Source organism: Alligator sinensis, unplaced genomic scaffold (assembly GCF_000455745.1).
Source record: "Alligator sinensis unplaced genomic scaffold, ASM45574v1 scaffold365_1, whole genome shotgun sequence".
Classification (NCBI taxonomy): Eukaryota; Metazoa; Chordata; order Crocodylia; family Alligatoridae; genus Alligator; species Alligator sinensis.
The window spans coordinates 118,876-144,721 of NW_005842356.1; the positions used below are offsets into that span (position 1 = coordinate 118,876).

At 42.8% G+C, this 25,846-nt stretch overlaps 1 protein-coding gene across 1 annotated transcript in view; it reads left to right on the top strand.

The window, feature by feature from the left end:
* PIK3C2G (phosphatidylinositol-4-phosphate 3-kinase catalytic subunit type 2 gamma) overlaps positions 1-25,846 on the top strand; it is a gene marked incomplete at its 5' end in the record, with an annotated part of 274,531 nt that overhangs the window by 113,732 nt on the left and 134,953 nt on the right. Inside the window, 5 exons of the mRNA XM_006029111.1 lie at positions 568-675; positions 6,505-6,597; positions 9,422-9,551; positions 15,024-15,160; positions 18,676-18,845. Of these exons, the coding sequence (XP_006029173.1) occupies positions 568-675; positions 6,505-6,597; positions 9,422-9,551; positions 15,024-15,160; positions 18,676-18,845 (638 nt within the window). The remainder of the gene's footprint in view (positions 1-567; positions 676-6,504; positions 6,598-9,421; positions 9,552-15,023; positions 15,161-18,675; positions 18,846-25,846) is intronic.

Here is a 25,846-nt window from a genome sequence, read left to right on the forward strand (position 1 = left end):
CAATAGTGAGAGCGGCAAAACAAACTTTGAAGTAGAGAGACAGCAGTTTGACTTTGAGGGAGATAGGTAGCCATCTTAAAAACAAAACAGCAGTGACATATTACATGCTGCTACCTCAGAGACAAATTTAGAGGTTATGAGAGCCATGTTCAGTGTAATCCCGCAAACCTTTTACAATATGCAGTCATAGATAAAAGGGGGAGGTAGCAATGCTGAGGCAATAAACCAAAAATCAGTATTTGTTTGCATGCTTGGTCAGAGCGGGAAAAGATAACACAAGACAAAACAGCCCAAGGTGTAAGACTTAAGAGCCCCTGATGAGAGTTTCAGATCTGAACCATGACAACATGGGCATGCCATGTAAAGCAGCAAGGGCACAGATGCAGAGCACGAGCATAGTTCTTAATTACTATACAGTGGTGTAACACCTTTAGTTATTATAAAGCTGTACTACTATTACCAAGACCAGACATTTTGCAGTTTTATTAAAATACAGCAAGACAGTCAACAGTTTAAGAAACTGCTGTTATGTTGTTTCAACTTGTCATAATGATTAATATCTCACAGGAGGTGCTAAAGATGGAAATCAACAGACTTAAACAATTCTTCCAGGAGGTAAATGTTTGCCGGCTTCCCTTGAATCCTGCACTGGCTGTACAAGGCATAGATTCAAATGTAAGTCTAGCTTACTTGGTGAATCATTTTATTTTGGGGGTGATGAATAGTAAGGAGTAAACTGTAGAGCTGCACAAAATGTCACCAGCGGTTTCATTTTGACACTGTTTTGACTTGCTTGGAGCTCGAATCAGCAAATTTGAAACAAAGCGAAGGGCTTCAAAACAGCCTTGAAATGAAACAAAGGCAGTCAAAATGTTTTGAAAGTTTCAAAATGTTTCGAAGATCAAGCTGGGCTTGCTTGCAGGATAACAGAAAGTAAGGAGAGGGAGGGGGAAGTGGGGAGAAGGATTGCTCTGACATTGACTGTGTAGCTGGCCAGTGACTGGGATCCTTCCCTGAGGTCCCTTCTGATCCCAGTGCTCTGGGGGGAGGGATGGGAAAAATGCATAAAAGGCAGCATTGATTGAACTGGCCTGTTTTCTGCCTTGGGGTCTGACAGTTACTGAGATATCTTCCAGCAGCTCAGGAGCATTAAGACAACAAAGGCTACTACTACCGTTGATTCAATTTCCTGCTTGCTAGCCTAGCAAATGGGATTCCAAAATACCTTTTGCTTTCTTCTAGACCTTTTTATTGTATTATTATATTCATTGATTTATTCTTTTCAATTTCATAATTATATTGGATATTATACTATATAATTTATATAGGAAGGCAGATACATATGTTTTTAGTTCTATACATTTATATTTTGTGGCATATTACATTCTATAATGTATATAGGAACACAGATACATTTATATATATTTTTATAAACACAAGACACTATGAAACTCTGTGAAAAGTGGTTTGTAAATTCCCTTTGAGGATCAGGCCTGAGAGATTGGAGACTTGGTGCCCATATGTATTGTACTGTGAAGATATCGCCATACTGGAGATATTGTTGGCAGGTTTTGTGCATCTTGTCATGGCATGGTCTGGATCCATTCAGTGTGTTTTGGGCTGTAGGAAGTTGGCTTCTCATGATGAGGTTAGTGAGGTTCAGTGCTTGTTTGAATTTATAAACCACCTTTCACAGACGAGCCTATGAATTGCACTTCATCAACCTCCAAGGTACAGAAAGTCATGGACTCAATATAGACATTGGAATTCTGACACTACAACCTGCCTGACATCTGACTCCCCCGGTAACTCTCCACTTTTATCTGCTACATCCTCCTTCCACCCCCACATCCCAGCCTTTCCCTCACCCCCTGATGCTCCATTTCCATTTTCACTGACTGCCTTTCTTGCCTGCATTGCATGCCAGCCTCTGGCTTCTTTACTATTCCTTCCATCCAGGAACAGCACGCACACGTGCGCGTGCGCATGCACACACACACACACACACACACTCACTCTCACTCTCACTCTCACTCTCACTCTCACTCTCACTCTCTCTTTCTCCGCAAGTGCTTCCTCAGCCTGACGAAGGTTTTTTCAACCTGAAAGCTTGCTAAGATATATTTCTGTAACTATTCAGTTGGTCTACTAAAAGATACCAGATTAGTTTGACCCAAAGGAAAGCACCTTGTCTGCTAGTGCCAAGTCCTTAGACCAACACCCCTGGTACCTGACCAGAAGGACACAGCACCCTGGGCACATCTAAGCCCCAGGGCTGGGGCTGGCAGGAGAGTGCTCTGGCAGCTGCTGGAGAAGAAGCTCCTGCAGGAAAAGAAAGGCTCTGTTACAGTTTGGCTGCCTGAGATGCTGCCAATACTACGGTCCTGCTGCTCACTGTGTTATTATTTTACCTGTTATCATTTAAAGTGGTAGACTGGACTGAGGCTGTAGGGGAGGAGCCTCATTGGGGCACACTACCATGTCATGTAGAGGCCTCAGGAGCAGTGAGGATGCACCTTAAAACACATGTGGAAAAGAAACTGTCACAGTTTGGCTGCCTGAGATGCTGCTGGTGCTACTGTGCTAGTTCTCAATAAGTTATTTTATCACCTTGTCATTTAGTGGTGGACCAGACCCAGGCTGCAGGGGAGGAGGAGGCCTTATTGGGGCATACTACCATGTTGTGTAGGGGCCCCAGCACCAGTGAGGGTGCGCCTTAACACACACACAGTGTCACACATGTCACGAGTTTTGCTTGTCAGCAGCCTGAGATGCAATTTCCCACAAACTCCTGCACCTATCTCCTTGAAACCTGGCAAGTGTTATGGCCTCAGCAGGGGCTAGCCATGCCTGCAGTTTTCACCCTGCTGTGCCTTTATACATACACGTGACATGAGTTTTGCTTGTCAGCAGCTTGAGGTGTAGTTTCTCAGAAACCCCTGCAGCTATCTCCTTGAAACCTGGCAGACTTTGTGGCGTCAGCAGTGGCTACTATGCCTGCAGTTTTCACCCTGCTGTGCCTTAACACACACATGTGAAACGAGTTTTGCTTTCAAGACTTTAAGGTGCAGTTTTCCAGAAACTCCTGCACCTATTTCCTTGAAATGTAGCAGGCATCATGGCTGCAGAAGGGGCTACCATCCTTGCAAGTGTTATCTGAATCAGGCAAGAAATGGCAAAGTTATAGGCAGTTTTGTGCTTCCCCATTATAACCTATGGGCAAAACATTGAAACAGCTTCAAAACAGAGAAAGTTTCGATGAAACAAAACAGAACAGTGTTTTTGAAATTAAATGAAACACTGTCCTGTCGAAACAACATAGCAGAAGTTGAAATTAAATGGGGCTATTTCGCACAGCCCTAGTAAACTGTTAGGCAAACTAGCATGTAGTCATACAGGCAGCCTTCCCCCCACTGTCCTAGCATGGCTGGGTATTTTCTTTTGGTGGTGGTTGGTACCATGTAACTAACCTGCTCCCGAGCCAAATTCCCTGAAAGCATCATTTGAGGGGAAGAGTGTATCTACCTCTTCAAGAGTGCCCCCCTCAAGTAGAGCCTGGGTACCACAAACCAATGTATGGACAGCTGTTATATCTGTAATACAGAATATATCCTTGTTATGCTTCAGACAGTGAGTGTACAGACATTTAAGCTGTTTGTTGCATGATAAAAACCTTGGAAGTGCTGCAAGATAGAGCTTCTGCAATTTTGTAGCATTGCATGTAACATATATAGAGTTACACATAGTGTGACAGTGGTCTGCAGGACCCCCAGCATCCCAAAGTCCTCTGCTCTCCCTTCTCCATCCCTACATGGAGGAAGAGCAGATAGTTCCCTGATAGCCCACCCAGTGGTGGGCAGTCCAAGAGCCCTTCTGGGACCTTGCTGACTCCACAGCCACTGCAGGCAGCAAAGCTCCAGCTTCTGCTCCTCAGCTGATTGGCAAAACTGGGCAGGAGTGGCTCTGATGCACTGATAGGTGGAGCTCGGGCACCCGTAGCTCTGTGCAACCCATACTGCAGCTCTGCTGGCCACATGGGCTTGCTGGGCAGAGTTGATCAGTGACAGCCTACCACCTTCTCCAGCAATGAGATTAGACTCACCTAGGCACAGGGAGACTAGAGAAGCAACCCGCTATTGCCCTCTGGCTGGAGATCTCACCTTGAAGTTCACCTATACACTCCATTAGCATTACATTTTTGTAGTGCTACAAAGTGCTGATACACTTCGTAGCATTACAGATAAATGCCTGTATGTACCCTAAAGGAGCAAAATGTTTTACACTGACCTTGATCAGGTTGAAGCAAACAAAATTAAACATTGTTAGCATGATAAATATTTGCATTATCAGTCACCTGTATGTACTGATGTGAATCATCCCTTTTTAAAAACGTATGGTGAACAGGGGAAACGTTGTGTGTTACTTCATATGTTTGATATCATTGACTAGAGTGCCAGCATCATCGCTGATGGTTTAGAAATGTTTTCACACACAGCACCACACCAGTAATGAGCTGCCTCAATGTGGCTGCAGGGAAGAGGCACCAAGGAGTAAGGAAAATATGCTATGTGCTGGTGTGATTTTTTTTTTTTTTTTTTTTTTTAATTTTACTTGTACAGCTCTATCATCATTTCAGTTTGCGTCTAACTGTGCTCGCTGGCTTAGTAAACACACTGGCCCTGATCATGTGACGCACTGATTCCTTTCAACACCTTTTACCTGTGGTTCTTATTCTAATTGCTGTTTAACCCTCATCTCAGTGAGAATTGAGGACTTCTGGCACCCTACAGGGTTGGGCCAATTGTGGATGGTAAAAGGAAAATTTTGAAGCCTTCTGCTTCCTGCTGCTTTCAGACATTTTTGAAAATGATGTCTGGTGGGCAAGTCCAGTTACGCTGTTTATAAATTAGCTTGACAGATAAGAAATCTTGATATGTATTTTTTCATTTCTTGATATCATTCTACATCTTATTTTATCATCACCTATCATATTATCTGCAGCCTTTAGACTGGTGCTAGTTATATTATTTGAACTAATATTTTTAAATGCATTTTTAAATGCTTCTGAAAACCTAAATGTAATTCATTTCAGGGCTCTCTAAATGGCTAAGCTTAGGAATCCCTTAGCCACTGATGCATTACCCTGCAGGAACCTTAGGAAAAACTATTCAGTCACTCTGGCAAAAGTCTTATTTACTTCCATAGAGTGAGCATTTTACCATCTTTTCTTAAATGTATTCAGCAGTAACATTAGTATAGTATCTGTTCATCACACCTTCACATAGGTATGGTGAAACTTAAGTAATGTTTGTAACATACTTTGAACTTCTAGCATGAAAAGCAATACATGTTTTTGTCTGAAAGTAGTTTTCCTCAAATTTTCCACCAGTGCACAGTACCCTGTGCCGGCTTCAATAGCAGCTGTAGGGTGCTCATTATTTCTGAAAAGCAAGCCATTAATTTGTCTCTGTCTCAGCTTTTCTTTCCTAATAAGGGTGATGATAATACCAACCTAACTTGCAATGATTTTGCAAACTTTAGTTCATTAGCAGGTTTTTAAAGCCCTTAGAGATCTTTGGATAGAAGGTGCAGTAGAACACAGGAGGTGGGTCCCCATGTGCAGGGGCATATGCTTGTAGAGGCACAAATAACAACACAAATTTGTTCCTCTGCTTTGTGCCCCATCACAGACCCCTACACATGCACTTTGGCATGTAACAAATTGTCCTGGGTAGGGGAGGCTGGGGTCAGCACCTGTGCTGGCCCCAGCAGTATTACTTGGTGTCCTGGTGCAGCAGGGGCACAGATCTAGAATCACAGAGCCTGGCCGGCAACCAGAGCATTGCTCTGGATGGCCAGCCCCCCATTTTTTCCAGTGCACGTATGATCTGCACCGCTTTTTTCCCAGGAGGGTTGTTTTTTTTGCTACCAGGATTTCTTGGTAGCAAATTTTGCTACCTCTTGCACATTTTCACATTTCCCGTGTACAGTTTGTGGTACCGCATGCACGTGGGAACCCACCCAGGCGGTCAGACTTTAGGCTCCCTCCAAATAGGTTCCTGATAATGTAGATTACAATTATCAAAATTTTCTGTATCCAAAGTTAATGAGTAGTGCCTCCAAATGGATTGCAGGCCAGACACTGATGAAATAGATTGCAGAATTAGCAAGTGCTTGCAGATTCTGATTTGGTCTGTCAGGTATCACTTTGATCCTAGCAATGCCAGCCAAAGCTGATTCTCAGAAAGAATGAAAATTATAGTTAGAGGTACCTGATCATTTCAGACTTTTATAAGTCTCAATGTTATTGCAGAGATGGTAAAGCACCAAGGAAAGTAGAGGCTCTTATTTTTCTCAGTGAGTTTAATAGTCGCTAATATCAAGGGCTATTTATTTTTGTTACCTGTGATACTGATAAATATTTTATCAAGAGACCATGATTTCCAGTGTAAGCTGTTCTCCTGCCTTATACCATAACATACTGTATTTTGTTTTTTTCTGAAGACAAGTTCATATTTCACATCCAGTGCTTTTCCATTGAAAATCTCCTTCATCAATGCAGATACAGCAAGTAGAAATATCAATGTGATTTTTAAGGTAGGTTCACACTAATAACCCCAATTCTTTTTTCTTCTTTTTCTTTAAAACTCATTGAAATAATATTGCTTTAAACCTCATTGAAAGAAAATATTTCAGATCTAGTGTTTGAAATGTTCGGTTTAGGTGAGCTTCTCAGTTTTCAAGATGCTGTTTGATGTTAGACTTTATATAATATTTTTAGGAAATACATTGACGCATCCAAATTTTTGACTAGTAAAGAATCAAATAACTGCTGGGAAAACTGCATTTTTTATACTTTGTGGAGTGAGCCAGGATAAGTGACAAAGGACAACACAAGTTATTTTCCCTCTTGGGGTTAAAAAAACCACAGTCTAGAGCTGTGGTTTTGGGACTTGAGGCACGCATTACTGGACTCAAGACACCCCTTCATAACTTTTCTGAACTTTTCTCCCAATTTCAAAAGCTACATTGTAGATGAGAGTGCTTGTTTCCTTGCAGAGGGGTCTGGCAGTGGGGATGTGGGATCATCCAGGCAGGGACAAGTGTAAGCCTACACTTATCTTTTTAGTTTGAAAATCACTGGCCTAGAGAAATGTTCGCTCAGGCCTTCATGATATGTCTGTCTACAGCAGTCCGTCTGTAGTATAATATCCCTAGTGAACCAAAATACTATTGTGTTAGAGGCTGCTTTTGGCACTAATATCCAGATCCTATTCCTGTAGTGTAACTAGGACTGGAGTGCTGACTTAGAGAGGGCACAAGAATGTGCCCCACTCCACAGGGCCAAAGCTTTCTAGGTCTGCCGTCATCCTATTCCACAAAGCAGGTGCCTAACGGTCCCTACTAGTGATCCTATTCTACCCTACTCAGTTCCCTGAAAGTCTCTTAATGCACCTGCTTTTGTATCATGCTGTCACCCCACCCTGAAGCCTAAGTCAATAAAAAGCAATGAGGAAGAGAACTACACACCTACTGTTTGCATTGACTGTGTTTCAGGGACATGAATAGGGTAGAATAGAATTGTATTTATGCTCCTAAATCCTAACAGATAGAAAGGGTTCTGCCCTAAAGTATTGGGATTGATTTTTCCCTGTCAGTGTTGCATGAGATTGAGATAGAATGGCAAAAGAGGTGAACTGTGTGATACAAGTCCATTGCTATCTTCAGGGTTTTGGAATGAAACTCAGGCTGCCATGCTTCTATACATGCAGACAAAAAAAATACACATTTAATCTCAAATTACTTCTATTTTAGATTAAGGAAAATGGCAGAACTAAAGCATCCATGAGACTGCACAGTGTGGTTGTCTGTGTAGACCATACAAGCTGAAGAGCACCAAATTGCTGCTATCTTTAAAAATGGTGGTAGTTCTAAGAAATGTTATAGCACTATGTGCAGAAAGCTGAAGTCTACACAGTTTAAATTTCTTGTCAGTGGCATGACAGGGCAGCTGCAGTACATGGGGCAATGGCAGCTGCAAATGATGCAGCTAGCCAACAGTGACAACACCACCTAAGTGGCCACGCTGGGTTGCTACTCCGATTGACCTCTCCATAGTTATGCTGTCTTTTTGTACTATTAAGATATAATTGGCCTTTCATACAGTTTTACAATTGGCCATGGCATAGGAACACAAAAAATCTTCAAGCATGCTGGAGGAAGAACAGCTATCTTGCTTAAATACACATGTAGGAAAGCTGTGTACCACACTATATTTCCATCTCAAACCAGTACGTTAAAATGTCAGGTGTCACCTCACTTCACTCCAACACACACCCCTAGGCTAGTGGCACTAGTACGCCCCAGAAAGCTCAGGCGAGGGCATGCATGCTATGTCTACCTCCACTGCAAATGTGTAATGGAGTTTCTTACCTGCTGTCATCCAGGTACTTGCGTGTAGAGGTAATCATAATGTGTCCCAGAATACAATTCACTATTTGTTAAAAGGTAATACTTTAATAAAATAGTAACTATTGGTCTTGTTCTAGATTATACACTATGTGTGCGTGGTGAGCAAACACAGAAAGACTTCTCTTCAGGTCTGAATACTAAGCAGAATTAATTGGAATCTAGATTAGCTCTAAATTAAAGAGAAATGGATTTGAAAACAATAAAGGGAAATTTATGTCCCCTCATGTACTCATTTAGTGGCAGTAAATGTCTGTAAATTGCAATACTTCTATAAAAGGAACATAATAAAAGACCAAAGCAGCTTAATGTGACTAAAAGATAGCAATTTATGAAAGACTTTTTAGATGAAAGCTAAAAAATAGCAGTAAAACCCAGATGTACTTTAGATATAGGGGGGGAGGGGAAAAGCAGGGCTTTTATTTTCACAGGCCATTTACCCAGCTATGGTGAAAAATAATCCCTTCATTACTTCTTGTGGCTACAATTAAAACCTGATTTCTCTAAGATTATCATTTAACTGACTCTGTGGGGAGAGCAGTCAGCATTGCATCGCTGTTTGAAACTGCATATGAATCATGTCACGGATAAAATTTACATTCATAATAAGATTCCCTTTTAGCCTGTTACAAATACCAAGTTATGAAACTTAGTATCAGTTCAAATATTGTTATTTCTAAAAAAGGGATCTGGTATTAGATTGTCTTAAAATTTAAATACATAAAAATCCATTCTCCCAGATAGATTTCAAACACAAATAGATACATGTGAGTAATCAACTAAAAGATTGCAGTAGGTGAAATGACAAATGATACCATTTTTGTTGCTGTCAAAACACTTTCAGCTTGAGTATATTGTCCCAAAACACAGAGAAGAGTAGTAGCATTGAGGTAGAAAGGGGTGTGTCATTGAGATTTAAGGAGAAATTTTGTTTCCTGCCATTTTTTCACAGATGGGAGATGATCTACGTCAAGATATGCTAGTTCTGCAAATTATTCGAGTGATGGACAGGATTTGGTTTCAGGAGGGACTGGATATGCAAATGATCATTTATAGATGTTTATCTACAGGAAAAGGCCAAGGTCAGTGTATAGATTAGAAAGGGTTTGTTTATTACATTATTCATATCTCATGTAAATCAGTAATACACAGAACTCCTTCCTTCCACATTTATTTCCATGTCTACATTTTTCTCCTCTTAAAGGCAAAAGGGTGCACAGAACCTCTCATAATTGAGTCTTAGGTTTATGTTTGTTAAGTTCATTTCTTCTTGTCCCCCAACCCCAACCTCTCATTCCACTGCCCCCTAATCTGAAGAAAAGCAACTCTAGCTAGTGATATTACTTAACAGCTTAAGCAAGAATTTTCACCAAAACAAAAATTGAAAAACCTCTGTTTATTCCAATTGGTGCCAGATTTTTTTTAAAGTACTCCACTAACTTTTAGTTCTGAAGTGTGAACTTTTGGAAGTCTGGCCTTGGGAACTGCTTGATAGTGAGAGGGTCAGCAAGTTCAGCCCCTATTTAGGTGCCAGACTTGCTTGAATGGGAAGTGAAGTATTTTGGAAATCTGGCTCCACATGCTGATGGAAAGAAGCTCTTGACTAATAAAGAACCAGAAACTAGGGCTCTGTGAAATTTTGGGAGCCATTTCATTTTGGAGGTGTTTCAGGCTATTTTGGCGCTTGAAACACCAAATCCAAATCAAAACGGAAGGCTCCAAAGCAACTCCGAAATGAATTGGAAGGCTCTGAAATGTTTTGGAACTGTTTTGGAGAATTTTGGAGTTTCAGAGCTGGGCTTGCAAGGAAACAAAAACTAAGAAGAGGGAGGGGAATGAGGTGGGGAAGGATGGCTCTGATATTGACATCTAGCTCCCAGTTCAATTCTCCAGCTCTTTACCCCATCATTACCCCAACTCTTCCTGGGGGGTGCAGACCCCCGACCTGCAACCAGGGTTTCAACAGGCTGCCGCTGCAGACTGGTGCCAGCAGCAGCTGTTTGGCGCAGCCCACGCCGAATGACTGCAGTGCTGCCGCTGGCCCCAGCCTTCAGCGGCAGCCTGCTGAAACCTAGCATGCAGATCCAGGGGCCTGTACCCCCCGGGAAGAGCTGGGGGAATGATCAGAGAGCCAGGGAATTGAACCAGGGGCTGGAGAATCAAACAGGGAGTTGGGAATTGGACTTCTCCAGAGAAATTCTCCAGGGAATTCTCCAGAAGCTGGAGAATTGGACTGGGGGCTGGGCAATCCCTACCATGTAACAGCTCTGCAGGGAGCAGAGATCCACACCAGGGTCTCCTCGCCACCGCTGCCCGCCCCGTGCAGCCCCACATCACTGGGGCAGTGCAGGGCAGGCAGCGGTGGCAAGGAGACCCTGTGTGGATATCTGCTTCCTGTGGAGCCAAGTCACATGGCAGGGACCAGCAGGCTTGCTCGCTGCTCTGTGCTGCTTCCCTGCCCCATGACCTGCCATGTCAGGGATCAGAGATTTGCGCGGGGGTCTCCTTGCCTACACAGAGGGCAGTGGCTCTCCCCCTCCCTTTCCCCTGGACAAGCCACCCATGGCCCCGTCCTGCTCCCCACTGGGGCCTGCAGCCCCAGACCCCAAGCCCTGCCCAGCTGAGTAGGGCTATGCGAACCTTCCCTTGCACCGCAATCAAAACAGATTCAGAGGAGATTCGGTGGAGCTGAATCTCCAAGACAGATTCAGCCAAAACGAAACAGGACAGTGATCCGAAACACCAAAATGAATCACTGTCCTCCGAAACAGCCAAATCTGAAACCGAATCGAAACGCACCCATTTCGCAGAGCCCTACAGACAACCCCCAATGTTGATTTTGAAATACCACTTTGGATATTAATGCATCTTAGGGCAGCAAATCTTGTAGACTTTACACCTTTCCATTATGGTTTGCTATAGCAAAGCCATAGCAGGGATGCCGATTGCTGCCTGAAGAAATTTACTGACAGCAAAAGACTCGCACTATTTTTTTAATTACTTTTCAAATCTTTTACTGAATGCAATTCTAGCACAAATAAATAGATTCATAGACGTTAGGGTCAGAAGGGACCTCAGTAGGTCATCAAGTCCGACCCCTGCCCTGGACAGAAAAGAGTGCTGGGGTCAGATGACCCCAGCTAGGCATTTGTACAATCTCCTCTTGAAGACCCCCAGGGTAGGGGAGAGCACCACCTCCCTTGGAAGCCCATTCCAGATTCTGGCAACACTTACTATGAAAAAGTGCTTTCTAATATCCAACATAAATCTGCTCTCCATCAATTTGTGGCCATTGTTCCTAGTTACTCCAGGGGGTGCCCTAGTAAACAAAGCATCTCCTATTCCCTGCTGCCCTCCCCTGATGAATGTGTAGGCAGCCACAAGATCACCTCTCAGCCTTCTCTTGCAAAGGCTGAAGAGATCTAGGTCCCTCAGTCTCTCCTTGTAGGGCCTTACCTGCAGGCCTCTGACCATACAAGCGGCCTTCCTCTGAACCCTCTCAAGATTCTCCGCATCCCTTTTGAAGTGCGGCGCTCAAAACTAAATGCAGTACTCCAACTGTGGCCTGACCAGTGCCACATAGAGGGGAAGCATCACCTCCCTGGACCTGTTCGTCATGCATCTGCTAATACATGATAAAGTGCTGTTAGCTTTGTGTAATCACTTCATCACATTGACAACCCTTGTTCATCTTGGAGTCAACTATGACTCCAAGATTCCTTTCTGCTGCTGTGCTGCTGAGAAGGTCATTCCCCAGCCTGTAAGTGTGTTGGTGGTTCTTTTTGCCCAGGTGCAGCACTTTGCACTTGTCTTTGTTGAACTGCATCCTGTTTTGTTCTGCCTATTTTTCCAACCTGTCTAGATCTGCCTGGATCTGTTCCCTACCCTCTGGTGTGTTAACTTTGTCCCATAATTTGGTATAATCTGCAAACTTGGACAGGGTGCTCTCCATGCCCTAATCCAAGTCACTGATCCAAGTCCATGCCCTGATCCACCACTCCATGCCCTGATCCAAGTCACCATTGAATAGCACTGGTCCAAGGACTGAGCCTTGTGGGACTCCATTGCCCACGTCTTTCCAGGTCAATATCAACCCATCCACCACCACTCTGGGTGTGACCCCTAAGCCAGTTTGTCACCCATCTGACCATGTTAATCATGGACATCACAGCTGGTCAGTTTATTTACAAGAACAGAATGAGATACCATACCGAAGGCCTTCTTAAAGTCTAGGTGGATGACATCTACCTCAACTCCTGCATCTTGCATCTAAGCATTTTGTGATCTGGTCATAAAAAGAAACAAGGTTAGTCAGGCAGGATCTACCAGCAATGCATCCATGCTGATTTCCTTTCAGCATTATTTCCCCATTAGGGGTCCTTAATGATTTTTTCCATAGTTTTCCCGAGGATAGAGGTGGTGAGACTAACTGGCCTACAGTTTCCCGGTTCCTCCCTCCCATTCTTGAAAATAGGGACCACAATGGCCCTTTTCCAGTCTTCTGGGATCTGACTGGAGCACCATGAGTGCTTGAATAGCCATGCCAGCAGCTCTGCTATGACACTGGCCAATCAGCACCCTTAGATGAAGTTCATCCGGGCCCACTGATTTGAACACATCCAGCCCCTCCAAGTCGCCCTTCACTAAGTCTGCACTAACAGTTGGTGGTTTGGTGTCCCTCCTTTGTCTATCCATGATCCAATTGGGAGGTTTGATTTGATCTGTGTCTGGAAATACAGATGCAATGAACTCATTGAAGAGCTCAGCTTTGTCCCTCCTCTCTGTCACCAATTGCCCTAGTTTGTCCCCTAGGTGTCCTATGCTACCATGTGCCTTCCTTTTGCTCCCGACATACCTGAAGAAGGACTTTCTGTTGTCCTTAATTTTTTTTTGCCAGCTAAGTTCTAATCCTGCTTTGGCTTTCCTAACTGATTCCCAGCAAGTGCAAGCCAGGGAAGTTTACTCCTCCTTGGTGGCTACCCCGTGTTTCCACAGCCTGTATACCTCTTCCTTTGTCTTTAGGGTTTACTAGACTTCCCTGTTCAGCCAAGAGGGCCCCAAGAGGGAATTTGCCCCACTTTATGCACAATAGGATTGTCTCCTTCGGTGCCCATAGGTTCACTCTCTTGAGGAATGACCACCCTTCCTGGACCCCCATTTCACCAATGCTCTTGAGTTTTAACACCTCACTAACTAATCTCCTGAGCACAATGAAGTTAGCCTTGATGAAGTCCAGTAGTTCAGCCCTGCTGGTTAGTTTACCCACCCTTCGCCGGATAGTGAATTCAATCAATCGATGGTCATGATCCCCTAGGTTTCCTTGTACCTACCAGGTCCCAGATCCCCACCAGGTCATCCCCTGTAGCTAACACCAAGTCCAGCAAGGCATTTACCCTAGTGGGATCATATACCTCCTGCATTAGGTGGAGGTCCTGTATGCAGGTTAAGAACCTAAATGAGCGGTTAGATTAGGCTGGCTGCTGCTCCCAGCAGATGTCAGGGTAGTTTAGGTCACCCATGACAACCATATTGCTTGACATGACAGCCTCTGAAAGCTGTCTGGAGAATTCCAGGTCTAGCTCCTCCTCCTGGTGTGGCAGTCTATAGTAGACCCCCACTACCAAGTCTTTTCCACCCAACCCTATTGTATCCTGACCCACAGTACCTTGGTTTGGCCCTCCTCTGATCCCATCTTGATTATAGAGGATGTATATTGTTCCTTAACATAGAGAGCAACACCCCCTCCCTTTTTTCCCCTCTCTATCCTGTCTGTACAACCTGTAAACCTCGATGCCAACTGCCCAATCATGAGTAGGGTCCTGCCAGGTTTCAGTCAGTCCAACCAGGTCGAAGTTTTTGCTTGCAAGCAGGAGTTCAAGTTCCTCCTGCTTGTTCCCCATGCTCCTAGCATTAGTGTAGAGACATTTAAGCCTCCTACTGATGTGCCCAGATTATCTACAGCACAGGAACTGAAAATCGTTTCTGTGGCCTTTTTGTGGCCACAGAAACTAAAACCAAAATCTGTGGCCTTTTTGACCACATAGCAGAGAAACTTAGGAGAATGAGAAATGCAAGCATGCCATGGAGAAATCCCAGGTGGTTAGCAGAATCCTAAAAAGGTGTCCTGGTCATCTTTCCTTTCTTTATAGAGGAAGATTTTGCTTCAAAAGAAAATAAAATTGAAATATCATTTCTACACAAGAAAGACCAGTTGCTGTTGTATACTAACGCTCAATTTCATCTTTTTTTTAACAAAAGATTTGGGGATTGCCTGAAAACAATGCCATATTTACACACATACCATACCTTTTACTCACATACCTACCTTTTCCCAAAAGACAGCCCTCCAAAACTGGAGGACTCTTAGAGCCACTCTAATTAAAGTACCACCCTCCCCACCCCTGGAGCACCTGTAAAAGTGTCTGTAAAGCTTATTGAAAAGTATGTATGGTTTCTGTGTGGGCTGATAGGGTGATGTGTGATATGAATTAATGAACATTTTCTCTCTCTTTAAACTTGAAAGTTTTTCTTGTGGACTCTGTCTCTCTGATTAGGATTGGTACAGATGGTACCAGATGCTACAACTCTAGCCAAAATCCACAGGGAGTCCGGACTGATAGGACCATTAAAAGAAAACACCATTAAAAAATGGTTCAGTCACCATCACCCTTTGGAATCAAGTTACCAAGAGGTATATTTTAATGCAACATATTTAAAAATGGTTTATTATACAAATAAAAACAGTTGATGCAACAATATGCTCAGTCTACTGGATTCGGGATAAACAGATCACACACGCAATAGACTCCCAATTTCTCTGAGTAGGAAGGGGCTAGATTCAATGCCATTCATCTTCAACAACAGTAGGTCAGAAAGACATTAAAAATTGAAATGGGGAGATACAGATGTTAAAAACAAGAACAAACACTGAACCTACATACATTTTAACTTTTATTTTAATCCAGCTAGTGAAATAGGTTTTTGGTTTTTTTTACATATAATTACAAAAAGAATGGCTTTTCTGTATTTGAGAATGTCCACATCCATAATCACAGTTTTAGAAAGCTATATTTTCACTAGGCTCCCCTTGTAATATGATATATCAGGTCATGCTTGTCATGTTACGTTATGAGATCCTATGCAACACAGCTGGTTTTATACAACCTGGTGTTACACTTCAACCAGGAAATAAGGAAACAATATTTATAGAACCAGAGGTCTCTCTCTGAAGGAAATAAGCCATGAAGTCTCCTTTACACATTCTTGTTAGAAGGGACACATCCTAAAGTCCATGGAAAGACTTTCTGATACCTTGTATTTCTAAAACCATTTCTGAACCTCCCCTCATGCTTGCAATAGATGGGTACCAATTTTTTACCCAAGTTTAGAGTGGAGGCAGCTATCAACTATTGATTTAAAAAACCTGTGTACTTGTTTTTTAATGGTTCAAATGATCTAGAATTTTCTAAAACAAATTTGCAACACAGTGGGCATGTCTACATTAGACACGTACTGCGCATTAGCCTAAAAACACTGTGCAGTAGTGTGGCAGTTAAAAACCCATGCTAATAGCCTACTGTGCAGTGTTATTAGGCTAATGCACACTAAGCATCATGAAAAAAACATGTACCAGCACTAGTGCACAGTAACTCTAGTTACTGTGCATTTAGTTAGTACTTTTTTAAGCAAGTACTAAACTAAATGCGCAGTACCTAAGGTGCATTAATGAACGTGTAGACGCACCCAGTTACTAAAGCTAGGCAAAATTTCGGTGGTTGTTTCATTTTAGAGATGTTTTGGTGCCCAAAACATTGAACCTGAAATGAAAGGGAAGGCTCCAGAACATCTCCAAAATAAAATGAAACCATCCGAAATGTTTCAGAAAGGTTTTGGATGTTTCAGAGCTGGGCTTGCAGGGAAACAGAAACTAAGAAGAGGGAGGGGGAAGCAGGGCGAAAGGACTGCTCTGATACTGACATCTGTAGCTGGCCAGTGTCTGGAATCTGTCCCTGAGGTCTCTTCCAATCCCAGTGTTCTGGAGGATGGACAGCAGTCTGCTGTCATTCTGCATTCAGATCCAGGGGCCTGTGCCCCCCGGGAGGAGTCTGGCACAGCCCTGCAACACTCCCGGGGGGTGCGGGCCCCCAGATCGGCATGTGGAATAACAGCATGCTGCTGGCTGGGACCCACGCCAGCACCTGAGTCTGCTCGGCTTAGCTTGCAATGAGCACCGCTAGGGGAGCTGCAGGAGAAGCCCCTATCGTTGCTCTGCCCAGCCCCATCCCTCACCCAGCCCCAGCCCCCTGGCACTTTAAAATTAAAAAAAAAGAGCCCTGCAGTCATCAGTTGCAGCAGCAGTGATAGGGGCCTCTGGGTGCTCATGGCAGAGCCACCCTACACATCGTGGGGCAGTGGGGGGCAGCAGGGATTGGCCCCCCGCCCAGCAGCACCCAGTGAGTCAATGGGTGCAGCATGGCTCAGCAAGGCACTACACGCTGTCTGGGAAATGGGGCTGCTGGGTCTGAGTGCTACTGGGCTCTGGCTGACTGCTAGAGCTGCCTCAGCTCCTAGACAGCGCACACTGCTCTGCCAAGCTATCCTGCACCCACGCCATGGGGCAGCTGCTACGTGGGTGCCAGGTTGGGGGGCAATCCCCGCTGCCCCCCACTGCCCTGCACTGCCCTGTGCTGCATGGGGGGACTCTTCCACGAGCCCTCAGAGGCCGTGATCGCTGCTGCCAGAGCCAGTGACTGTAGTGTTTTTCTTTTTTCTTTTTTTTAAAGTGCCGGGACTAGGCTGGGGCTGGGCAGGGGATGGGGCCAGGCAGGGCAGTCATGGGGGCTTCTCCCATGGCTCCCCCTGCCCAGGGAGAGGCAGGCACAGCCAGCGGAGCCACGGGAGAACTTGCAGGCACCTGGCTGTGCCTGCCTCTCCCTGACTAATCCAAATCTCCGAAACAGTATCGAAACTCCGGAACAGATTCGGCCAAATTGAAACACCGAAATGAATCACTGTTCTCCAAAATGGCCAAATCCAAAATCAAAATGAGACATAGCCATTTCGCACAGCCCTACCCATTACTTTTACTTTTTAGGTAAATGAAGTACAGTCAGTTCTGACTACACAAAAATATGCAATTTTTGTATGTACTTATAATTAAATGAATTTCTACCCTCCCCTTGGTAATATTACTTTTGCTTGTATAACAGTTTTTAATCCAAGCATCTCAAAAAGTTCTGTAGGTAGTTAAGCCTTCCTATCCTTCTTTTACAAAGGCACAAAAAGTTTAGGTGACTTGTCCAAAGCTATACAGTGACAAAATGGCACAGTTTAGGAATAAAACACAGGTGTCCTGAATTCTGGTGCTGTTGTCTAACCATTCCAGAATGCTTCCCTCCAAATCTGTATCTAGATTTAGCACCACTTCATTAAGATCACTAATACTTAAGCAGTTATTTATCTTGGATTGTGTGACATAAGGATAATACAGTATTGTAAGCAATGAGATTTTGACTGCAAAATTAATAACCACGAAGTAGAATTTATTGGAGCTTTATATAAAAGACTCACATTACTCCTGAGACAAATAGTTTAGTAGGATTCACTGGAGATTCAGATTCTTCAAAGTGTCATCTGGAGTTAGGACAAATCCCTCACCCACCCCTTTTCTATGGTATAGTAATAGAGAAGTATTCTGCAGGAGTAGTTGAACAGGTTCCTTTGGGGGAAATTTCAATTAGGCACTGAAGTTCTGGTATATAAGCCACTGAAGTCAATGAGGAGTTTTGGATCAGCCCCTCAGTGAGTTTTTAGTGGTTAGAGCAAACATATCAGAATCAGGACTTGTTTTCTAAATCACTGACATATTGGGCAGTAACTTAACCTTTCTGTGTCTCATGCTCTTTCTCTGTAAAATGGGGTTGTAATCCTTATCCAGGGATGTTGTAAAGCTTAATTAATTAGTTCATGAAGTTAATTGAATTCTTGGATGAAAGATTTTGCCTATTTAAAATCAACCATTTTTAGATGGAGTAACTGGTCAGACAAATCGCTGATCTGTTATACTTTGGTAGTTGCCCCACTCTTAATTTAGTCCCTAATTCTGCAAAACTAAGGCCAAATCTAACTTTAAGCATATTTGGACGTGCTTGGTTTTAATGTTGGTACCACACACAAACACTTGTGTTCTTTCTTTTTATCAATTAGGCAGTAAGGAATTTCTTCCATTCCTGTGCTGGCTGGTGTGTTGTTACCTTCATCCTGGGTGTCTGTGACCGACATAATGACAACATCATGCTGACAAACACTGGCCATATGTTCCATATTGATTTTGGGAAATTTTTAGGTCATGCACAAAAATTTGGAAGCATTAAAAGGTTGGTCCCTATAATAAGATTACTTATAAAGTTTAAAGTAGTTCCAGTGATTATTATAAATGCTCATGAGCACTGTAAAGAAGTCCATGCCTTGTTTGTCTCCTGAAACTTTTGCAACGTCATGCACAGCAATTTTTACACTATTATCAAGATGAATGGCTGAGGTATGAAAACTTTCTTTTAGGTCAGTGGTTTGAATCTGATGCACCATAGCAGTGGCCAAAATCAGTTACCATCTAGTGTCTGGATTATGTTGAGAAGTTTCTTTGTTGTGGTTCTATTTCCAGTAGACAGGAAGTATATGACAAATCCAGACCAGAGCTGGGTATAATTGATTTCCTATTGTCACATTCAACATAGAGGCCAAACGCTGTGAATGTGTGTAAAGAATCAATATGCTCTCACGTGTAGGGTGAAACTATGGTCATGGTCATGGGCCTTTTGCCACTATGAGCCATGTTATACCTTACACTGTGAACCAAACAAATGTTGATTGGTGTTAGTGGTAGTTTCAGTTTGGAGCAGTCACACTTCAGGCTAGCAGGGGCCTGGAGGACTGAAAGGTAAGAATTGCCACCCCCCCACCCCCATTCTGGGCCTCCTCTCCTGCCCCCAGGACTCCACCAGTCCTGTCACCCCCACTCCAGGGCTCATTTCCTGCCCCTCAGGGTTCCTCCTGCCTCCTGCTTCCCCCTGCCCCTGGGGTATTACTTACTTGTGGCTGCCCCTGCTATCTGTCCCAAGGAAGCAGGCAGGGAAGAATTAATCTGCCTGCCCAGCTGCTGCTGGGCTGCTCCTCTGGCCTAGAGAGCAGCAGTAGTGACAGTGGCCAGCCAGGCAGTTTAACACTTCCATGCCTGCTTCCCCAGGATAAATAGTGCAGTAGCCCTAATCTGGACCAAGGAGGGTGGGTGGGTTGTTCACACTAAGGTGTAGCCTAAAGTGGCTACACCCTAGTATAACACGATCTGGTAACACAGATCAAAGACAATCCTGCCCTAAAGTTATGTAACTATTAGCCACATAATACTTACATAAATTCAATTTAAGGTGTTAATGTGAGGACAATCAATGGGTTAAGAGCTCCAGGAGCCACCTAAAATTCCAGTGCAACAATGCCCTGACTTTGTAGTTGTAATTAATATTTGCAGTGTAAACCCAAACTCCATTGAAGTACTAAGATATAATGTAGAAACTCTCATGGCCTTTACCAATATTATAAATATTCTGCAGTTATATACACAGTGCATCCCCTATTCTGGCTCTTTTTTGGTAATTTCACTATGAAGAAAGAAATTAGAATGAAATTCTGATAACTGCAGTTTGCCTAGACATTTCAATAGACCTTTGTAGCAATGTGTATAGATGCTAAGCATCTCCTCTGAGTAAAGTGGGGAGTCCTCCTTTCACCTTTCCTAATGATTTACCTGAACTGGCCTCAGAATGGATTGGCTTGAATTAATCATTCCTTTTTTCATTTTGGTTTTCATTTGACTATTTTAGACTATCTCTGCATGTTAGACAGAAATAACATTGTGGGCGTATGGATGTGAAGGAGGCTGATGTGGCTAATAAATAGTTCTGAGCCATGCAGTCAAAAGATTTAGTTGCAGTGTTCAGAATTAGTGTCAGTCATTCCAGATATGCTCTCTTAATTTCCCTTATTTACTATGGAAAGAATTACGCACAGCAGAATCACAAAGAGATATGCATGCACCCACTGAGTCATGTGCTGGGCTCTCACTGGCAAAGCTCCTATTGGAATCAGTCCAGAGTTCCCTTAAATGACAATTTTGTGAGAGCAAAAAATGATTTAATAGGAGAGAGGGAAATTTGGTCAACTGAATGCAGTAGGACATATAACACCCAAAGGTTAGGCAAGAATGCTATAGTAATAATTGACATTAATAATAGAATTATAGTATACATTTGTATTTAATCTAAAACGCTATTTAAAATTGTAATTTAATTAAATACAGGCATTTTGTTTCATATAGCTTGTTGCTTTTTTTTTTTTTTTTTTTTTAATTTTCTAACACCCTTAAAATACTCCTTCTGGTTAATTCATGCTTCTTCATGAGGAATAGGATTAATATATTTTCTGTTGGCTGCAAACACTAGGAACCAATGTGCTTCCTGCCCACCCCCACAAATAGGGTTAAGATAAATGGCTGTCGTACACATGAGAATTGTGTGTCTTTCATCAAATGTATATTGCAGATATACATGCACTGAGACATGGATTTCAGGTTTCCATTGCCCACAGAGCTCAAACTTTCATAAGCATTTAAATTTTCCATTCTATTTTTGTCCATCCATTCTTTTATAATACACAGAGCAAATTTTGGGAAAGTATTAGTCTGTTTTAATGACCATTTACTAGGATTTTAGCTCAGTACTCCAAACCTTATTTGCCTTTTAACCATGATTTTATAGTAATAATTTCATTACTAAAGTAATGTCAGTAAAAATAGCAACAAAACTTCTGAAACCTCAGTGTTGTTTGTGCTGAATTTGGGTTTTCCCCTACAATAGATCTAATATGTGTTGCAATGAAGTACCTTGAGGAAACTTTAAAAAATCAGTAGCTCATAAGGATTTCCATCTCATAATGGAAATCCTTGCTCATACAAGTAGAAAAGATATCAGAGTTTTTTTCACATTTTTAATGAATCAACTTCTGTGAGTAAAGCTTTTCAGGAAAAGAAGTCCCCTCTTTGTGATGATTACAACACCATGCTATCTCTCTCTCTTTTTTCCCCATGAGTTAAGGAAAGTGACTTGCTTACTACAGATCTAAATGCCCATGGTGCATTCTCAAAAGCTGGAGCTTGCAAGTAGCAAACACTGGTCCCTCATAAAGTATCATAAGAAAATGCTTTCTAAAGCATTCTGTGTTCTACTGTAAGTTAACTGAAAGAATAGAGTAGCCTGAAGAATTAAGGGCAGCAAATTCTTCCAGCCTATCTAGTATAATTCTGAAAAGGAGCTCTTGAAGGTGAGATGATTCAGGTAACCTGAAAAAGTTTAGAAAAACACTAGTTTCCACAATTAAATAACATGCAAAGATTGATCATAGAACAATATGCAAAAGTTGGGTCACCTAAATGATCCAGTTCACTATCCCCATTAAGGGTGTGGACAGAAGTAACAAACTAAATGTTTCAAATGCCTTTAAAACATTTAAAAGGGCCAGCTCTACAACACACATGCCCATTAATATCTTTCAAAAGCAGGTGAAGCCCTCCAAAAGAGTACCTCTTTACATGACATACCATTCTAAAGCATTTAAGTTCTTGTCATCATTATTATTGTTGACATTGGTGATTCCTCATGGCTGAGGATGATCACTCCCACAGCTCAAGTAAATAGTTGTAGATGAGTCCATTGAAGGCTAAGAAGGTTGATCCCAGAGCCACAGACTCTTTGACAGATGCAACAAATTTTGGTTAAAGGGAGGGTCGAACCACAGTTTTCTCAGTCTTGTTTCCTTTCCTTCCATTTCTGTCATTTTTCTGGCTCCACAGTAAGACAGTTTTCCTCAAAAAGAGATGCACCTTCTCTCACAAGGCATCACCATGTAGCTCTGTCCTGGGCTAGTTTTTCCCAATTTGTGATGTCAATGCCACACTTCTTAAGTTTGCCTTGAGGGTGTCCTTGAAGCATTTTCTCTGGGGGGCCCCACATGTCTTTTGTCCTTGGGACCAGTGGGAGAAGCCTGCACATGACTTATTTTACATGAGGGAGGCCATTGTGCATCAGCAACCACACAGATCTTGGCAGAGGAGAAACCTGTGACCAGAAGATCTAAGACAACTGGGGCTGGTACATTTCCTTTTTTTAAAAGTTTCCAATACATTTCACTGGGAAATGTTTCAGAAATTACTTCTGTCTTCATTGCAAATCTCTTCCATTTTTAGTCAATCCTGCTCTTGCGAAAACTAATAGTAAAATTCCCATTGACTTTAGTGGTCATTGGATCCAGGAGTGGATCCTCAAAGGGCCGTGCACACCCATAGGGCAGCATAAGGCTTTAATTATAATAATATCCTACTTCTAGCAGTGTTCAAAATAAGGGTTAGGAGTTGATATACAATGTGTATAGTCAATAGTATAACACTGTTCTTGAGAAGAAAATCATTTCCCAATCTCAGAGCACTCTTAGACAATGAAACATGAGTAGAGCCCTACCAAATTCATGGTGGAAGTGGGCTGTGCTGTGGCTCCTTTGATCTTGCAGGTTCCCCTGCATATCTCCCCATGGCAGCAGGTGAGAATATTCCCTTTTCCATAAAAGTCTATTTCCTGATAGAGAAAAAAGATTTTTGGAGGGGGGCCCCTTGAAGCTCATTCCTGATCATCAGGGAGGCAAAAACTGCAGTTTTAAATATGGTGCCATTTTTGTCTCCCACTGCTGATTGGCTGAGGGACCTCAGTGGCCCCAGAGCTTGCTGCTGACCAGCAGGGAGGCAATAACAGCACCATGTTTAAAACTGTGGTTTTCACTTCCATGCTGATCAGGAGCAAGCCACAGGCAAAGCCCTCCAAACAGCAGCAGGTGAGGGGAGCTGTGTGGGAACCTGAAAGATTAAAGGAGCCGCTGCACAGCTCACTTCCACTGTGAATTCAGTAGGGGCCTAAACACAAGATTTCATTTTCTTATTTTTATATCTTAAAAAGTAACACACTTTTCTAGGTACAGTATAAACCTTTCTTTAATTCTTTGATTCAACCCATGTTGCTCTATAGCAATGAATTGCACCAATGGACTCCCAGCTGTGTTAAGAAATGTTTTTCCCTTATTCATTCAAAATGTCCTGTCCTTTCATGATTTCTTTTTGAGTAAGTCCTGTATTCCCTGCTCTTCAGACAACACTTCCACTGATTTCATAAATAAGCATGCAGGAGTTGAGGCAGTGGTTGACAAATGTAAGAACAAGGGCTGAATTCTGCCCCTCTGTTCCATACATTTTGTTTCTATTCTAGCCAGTTTTCTTCATGAACTCTTCTCCTTTTGTGAGTTATGCAATAAAGGATTTATTTAAACTATGTTTCACTGCAAAATCTCTCCGCCTTTAAACATGGATAAAGGAGTGTTAAAGTTGGAATGGGTTTGCTACATTTGAATTGTTATAGATTCATTCACATGTAATAGTTTCAATATATCAGCTGCTTCCCTTTGAAATGTTCCCCTTTTCATAGCTTCATAGTTTCATAGTTGGTAGGGTCAGAAGGGACCTGAGCAGATCATCAAGTCTGCCCCCCTGCCATGGGCAGGAAAGAATGTTGGCGTCAAACGACCCTGGCTAGGTGATTATCCAGCCTCCTTTTGAAGACCCCCAGGGTAGGGGTGCGCACCACTTCCCTTGGAAGTTGGTTCCAGATCCTAGCCACCCTGACTGTGAAGTAGTATCTCCTGATGTCTAGCCTCAACCTACTCTCAGTCAACTTATGGCCATTATTCCTTGTTACTCCCAGTAGTGCTCGGGGGAACAGGGACTCTCCCATTGCCTGCTGGTCCCCCTTGGCCAGTTTACAGATGGCCACCAGATCCCCTCTCAGTCTTCTCTTGTGAAGGCTGAACAGGTTCAGATCCCATAGCCTCTCCTCATAGGGCCTGCCCTGCTGCCCCCTGATCATGTGGGTGGCCCTCCTCTGGACCCTCTCGATGCTGGCCACATCCCTCCTCAAGTGCGGCACCCAGAACTGGACACAGTATTCCACCTGCTGCCTGACCAGTGTCGCATAGAGGGGGAGGATCACCTCCTTGGACCTGCTTGTGATTGAAATGGTTCCAAATGTATGCATGTCCACACTCATGAATTTACCAGCCTGTCACTATATCCCTCCAATCATTTCCAGCCCCTTTCTCTGAACTTTCCTAGTCATTCCTATCCACATCATCCCACAATAATCTCTTGTGTTCTTTTCCCACCCAGTCATCTTGTTTAACTACTACTTGTTACTGCACATTGGATTTCACTGGTCTTACCCACAAAGACCTCTCTGTCTATTTTTTTTGCAGATTGACACTGCTTTCCATTTGTGAAATATTGCTCTTGAGGTATTTGTTCACGTTATTTTTTAAGGAAATTTTCTATTTAAGAAATTCCATATTTTCTCCAGGAAATATCAAAGAATGCCACGCTCGTATGCTGGAACCTTTTCCAGTTCAAAAGCAATGAGAAAGCATGAGAGTGGCTGTGTCTACACATGCACTTTTCTGTGGAGTAGATTAATTAGTCTACATGTGCAAGGATATTAGGCTGCAGTAAACTAATTTACACTGAATTAAGATAGTACTGGTGGAGACAGTACTATCTTAGGCCAGGGTAATTTACTGAGATTAAATGCATGTATAGACACTGACCGTAGGCATAAATTATGCCCAGTCAGCTCAGCCAGTGTGGGCCCAGACTCCTGCCTTCCACGTAGTCACACAGTTTCACACTTTTAGCATCTTCATGCCCCAGCCAGCCCCTACACCATCACCCAGAGCCCAGGGCTAAGTGGCCCTGGCATAAACTGTTCCACCCCAGCTCAAATTGCTGCTGTCCCAGGCGCCCATGTAGACACTGCGCCTGGGAGTAGTTTACTCTGGGACCAACTGCCCCAGAGTTTATTGCTTCAAATTAATTGCATGCATAAACAATAGAAAAGTTACCACTTTTTGTTCCTAAATGTTATACTTTCCTTTCATTTGTAGTGTTAACATTTCAAATGAGTATTATTTTTCATTGAAAGTGCTAATTTGAGAGAGAGTAAGCTAAGGAATAACCCTTTTAATGCTTTCTCTTTCTGATATGGCAGAAGTTGGGAGAACAAACCAAAGATAGAAAATATAGCTTTTATCTTTATTATGAATGATTTCCAACTTTATTTGGTGGAATACCACCAGAAAATGGTTTCAATACAGAATTTCAAAGTTAAAAATTGAAAAATTAAACACTATATTTCCCCTTCATTTTTCCCTTTAAAATTTATGCCAAGGAGTAAAATGT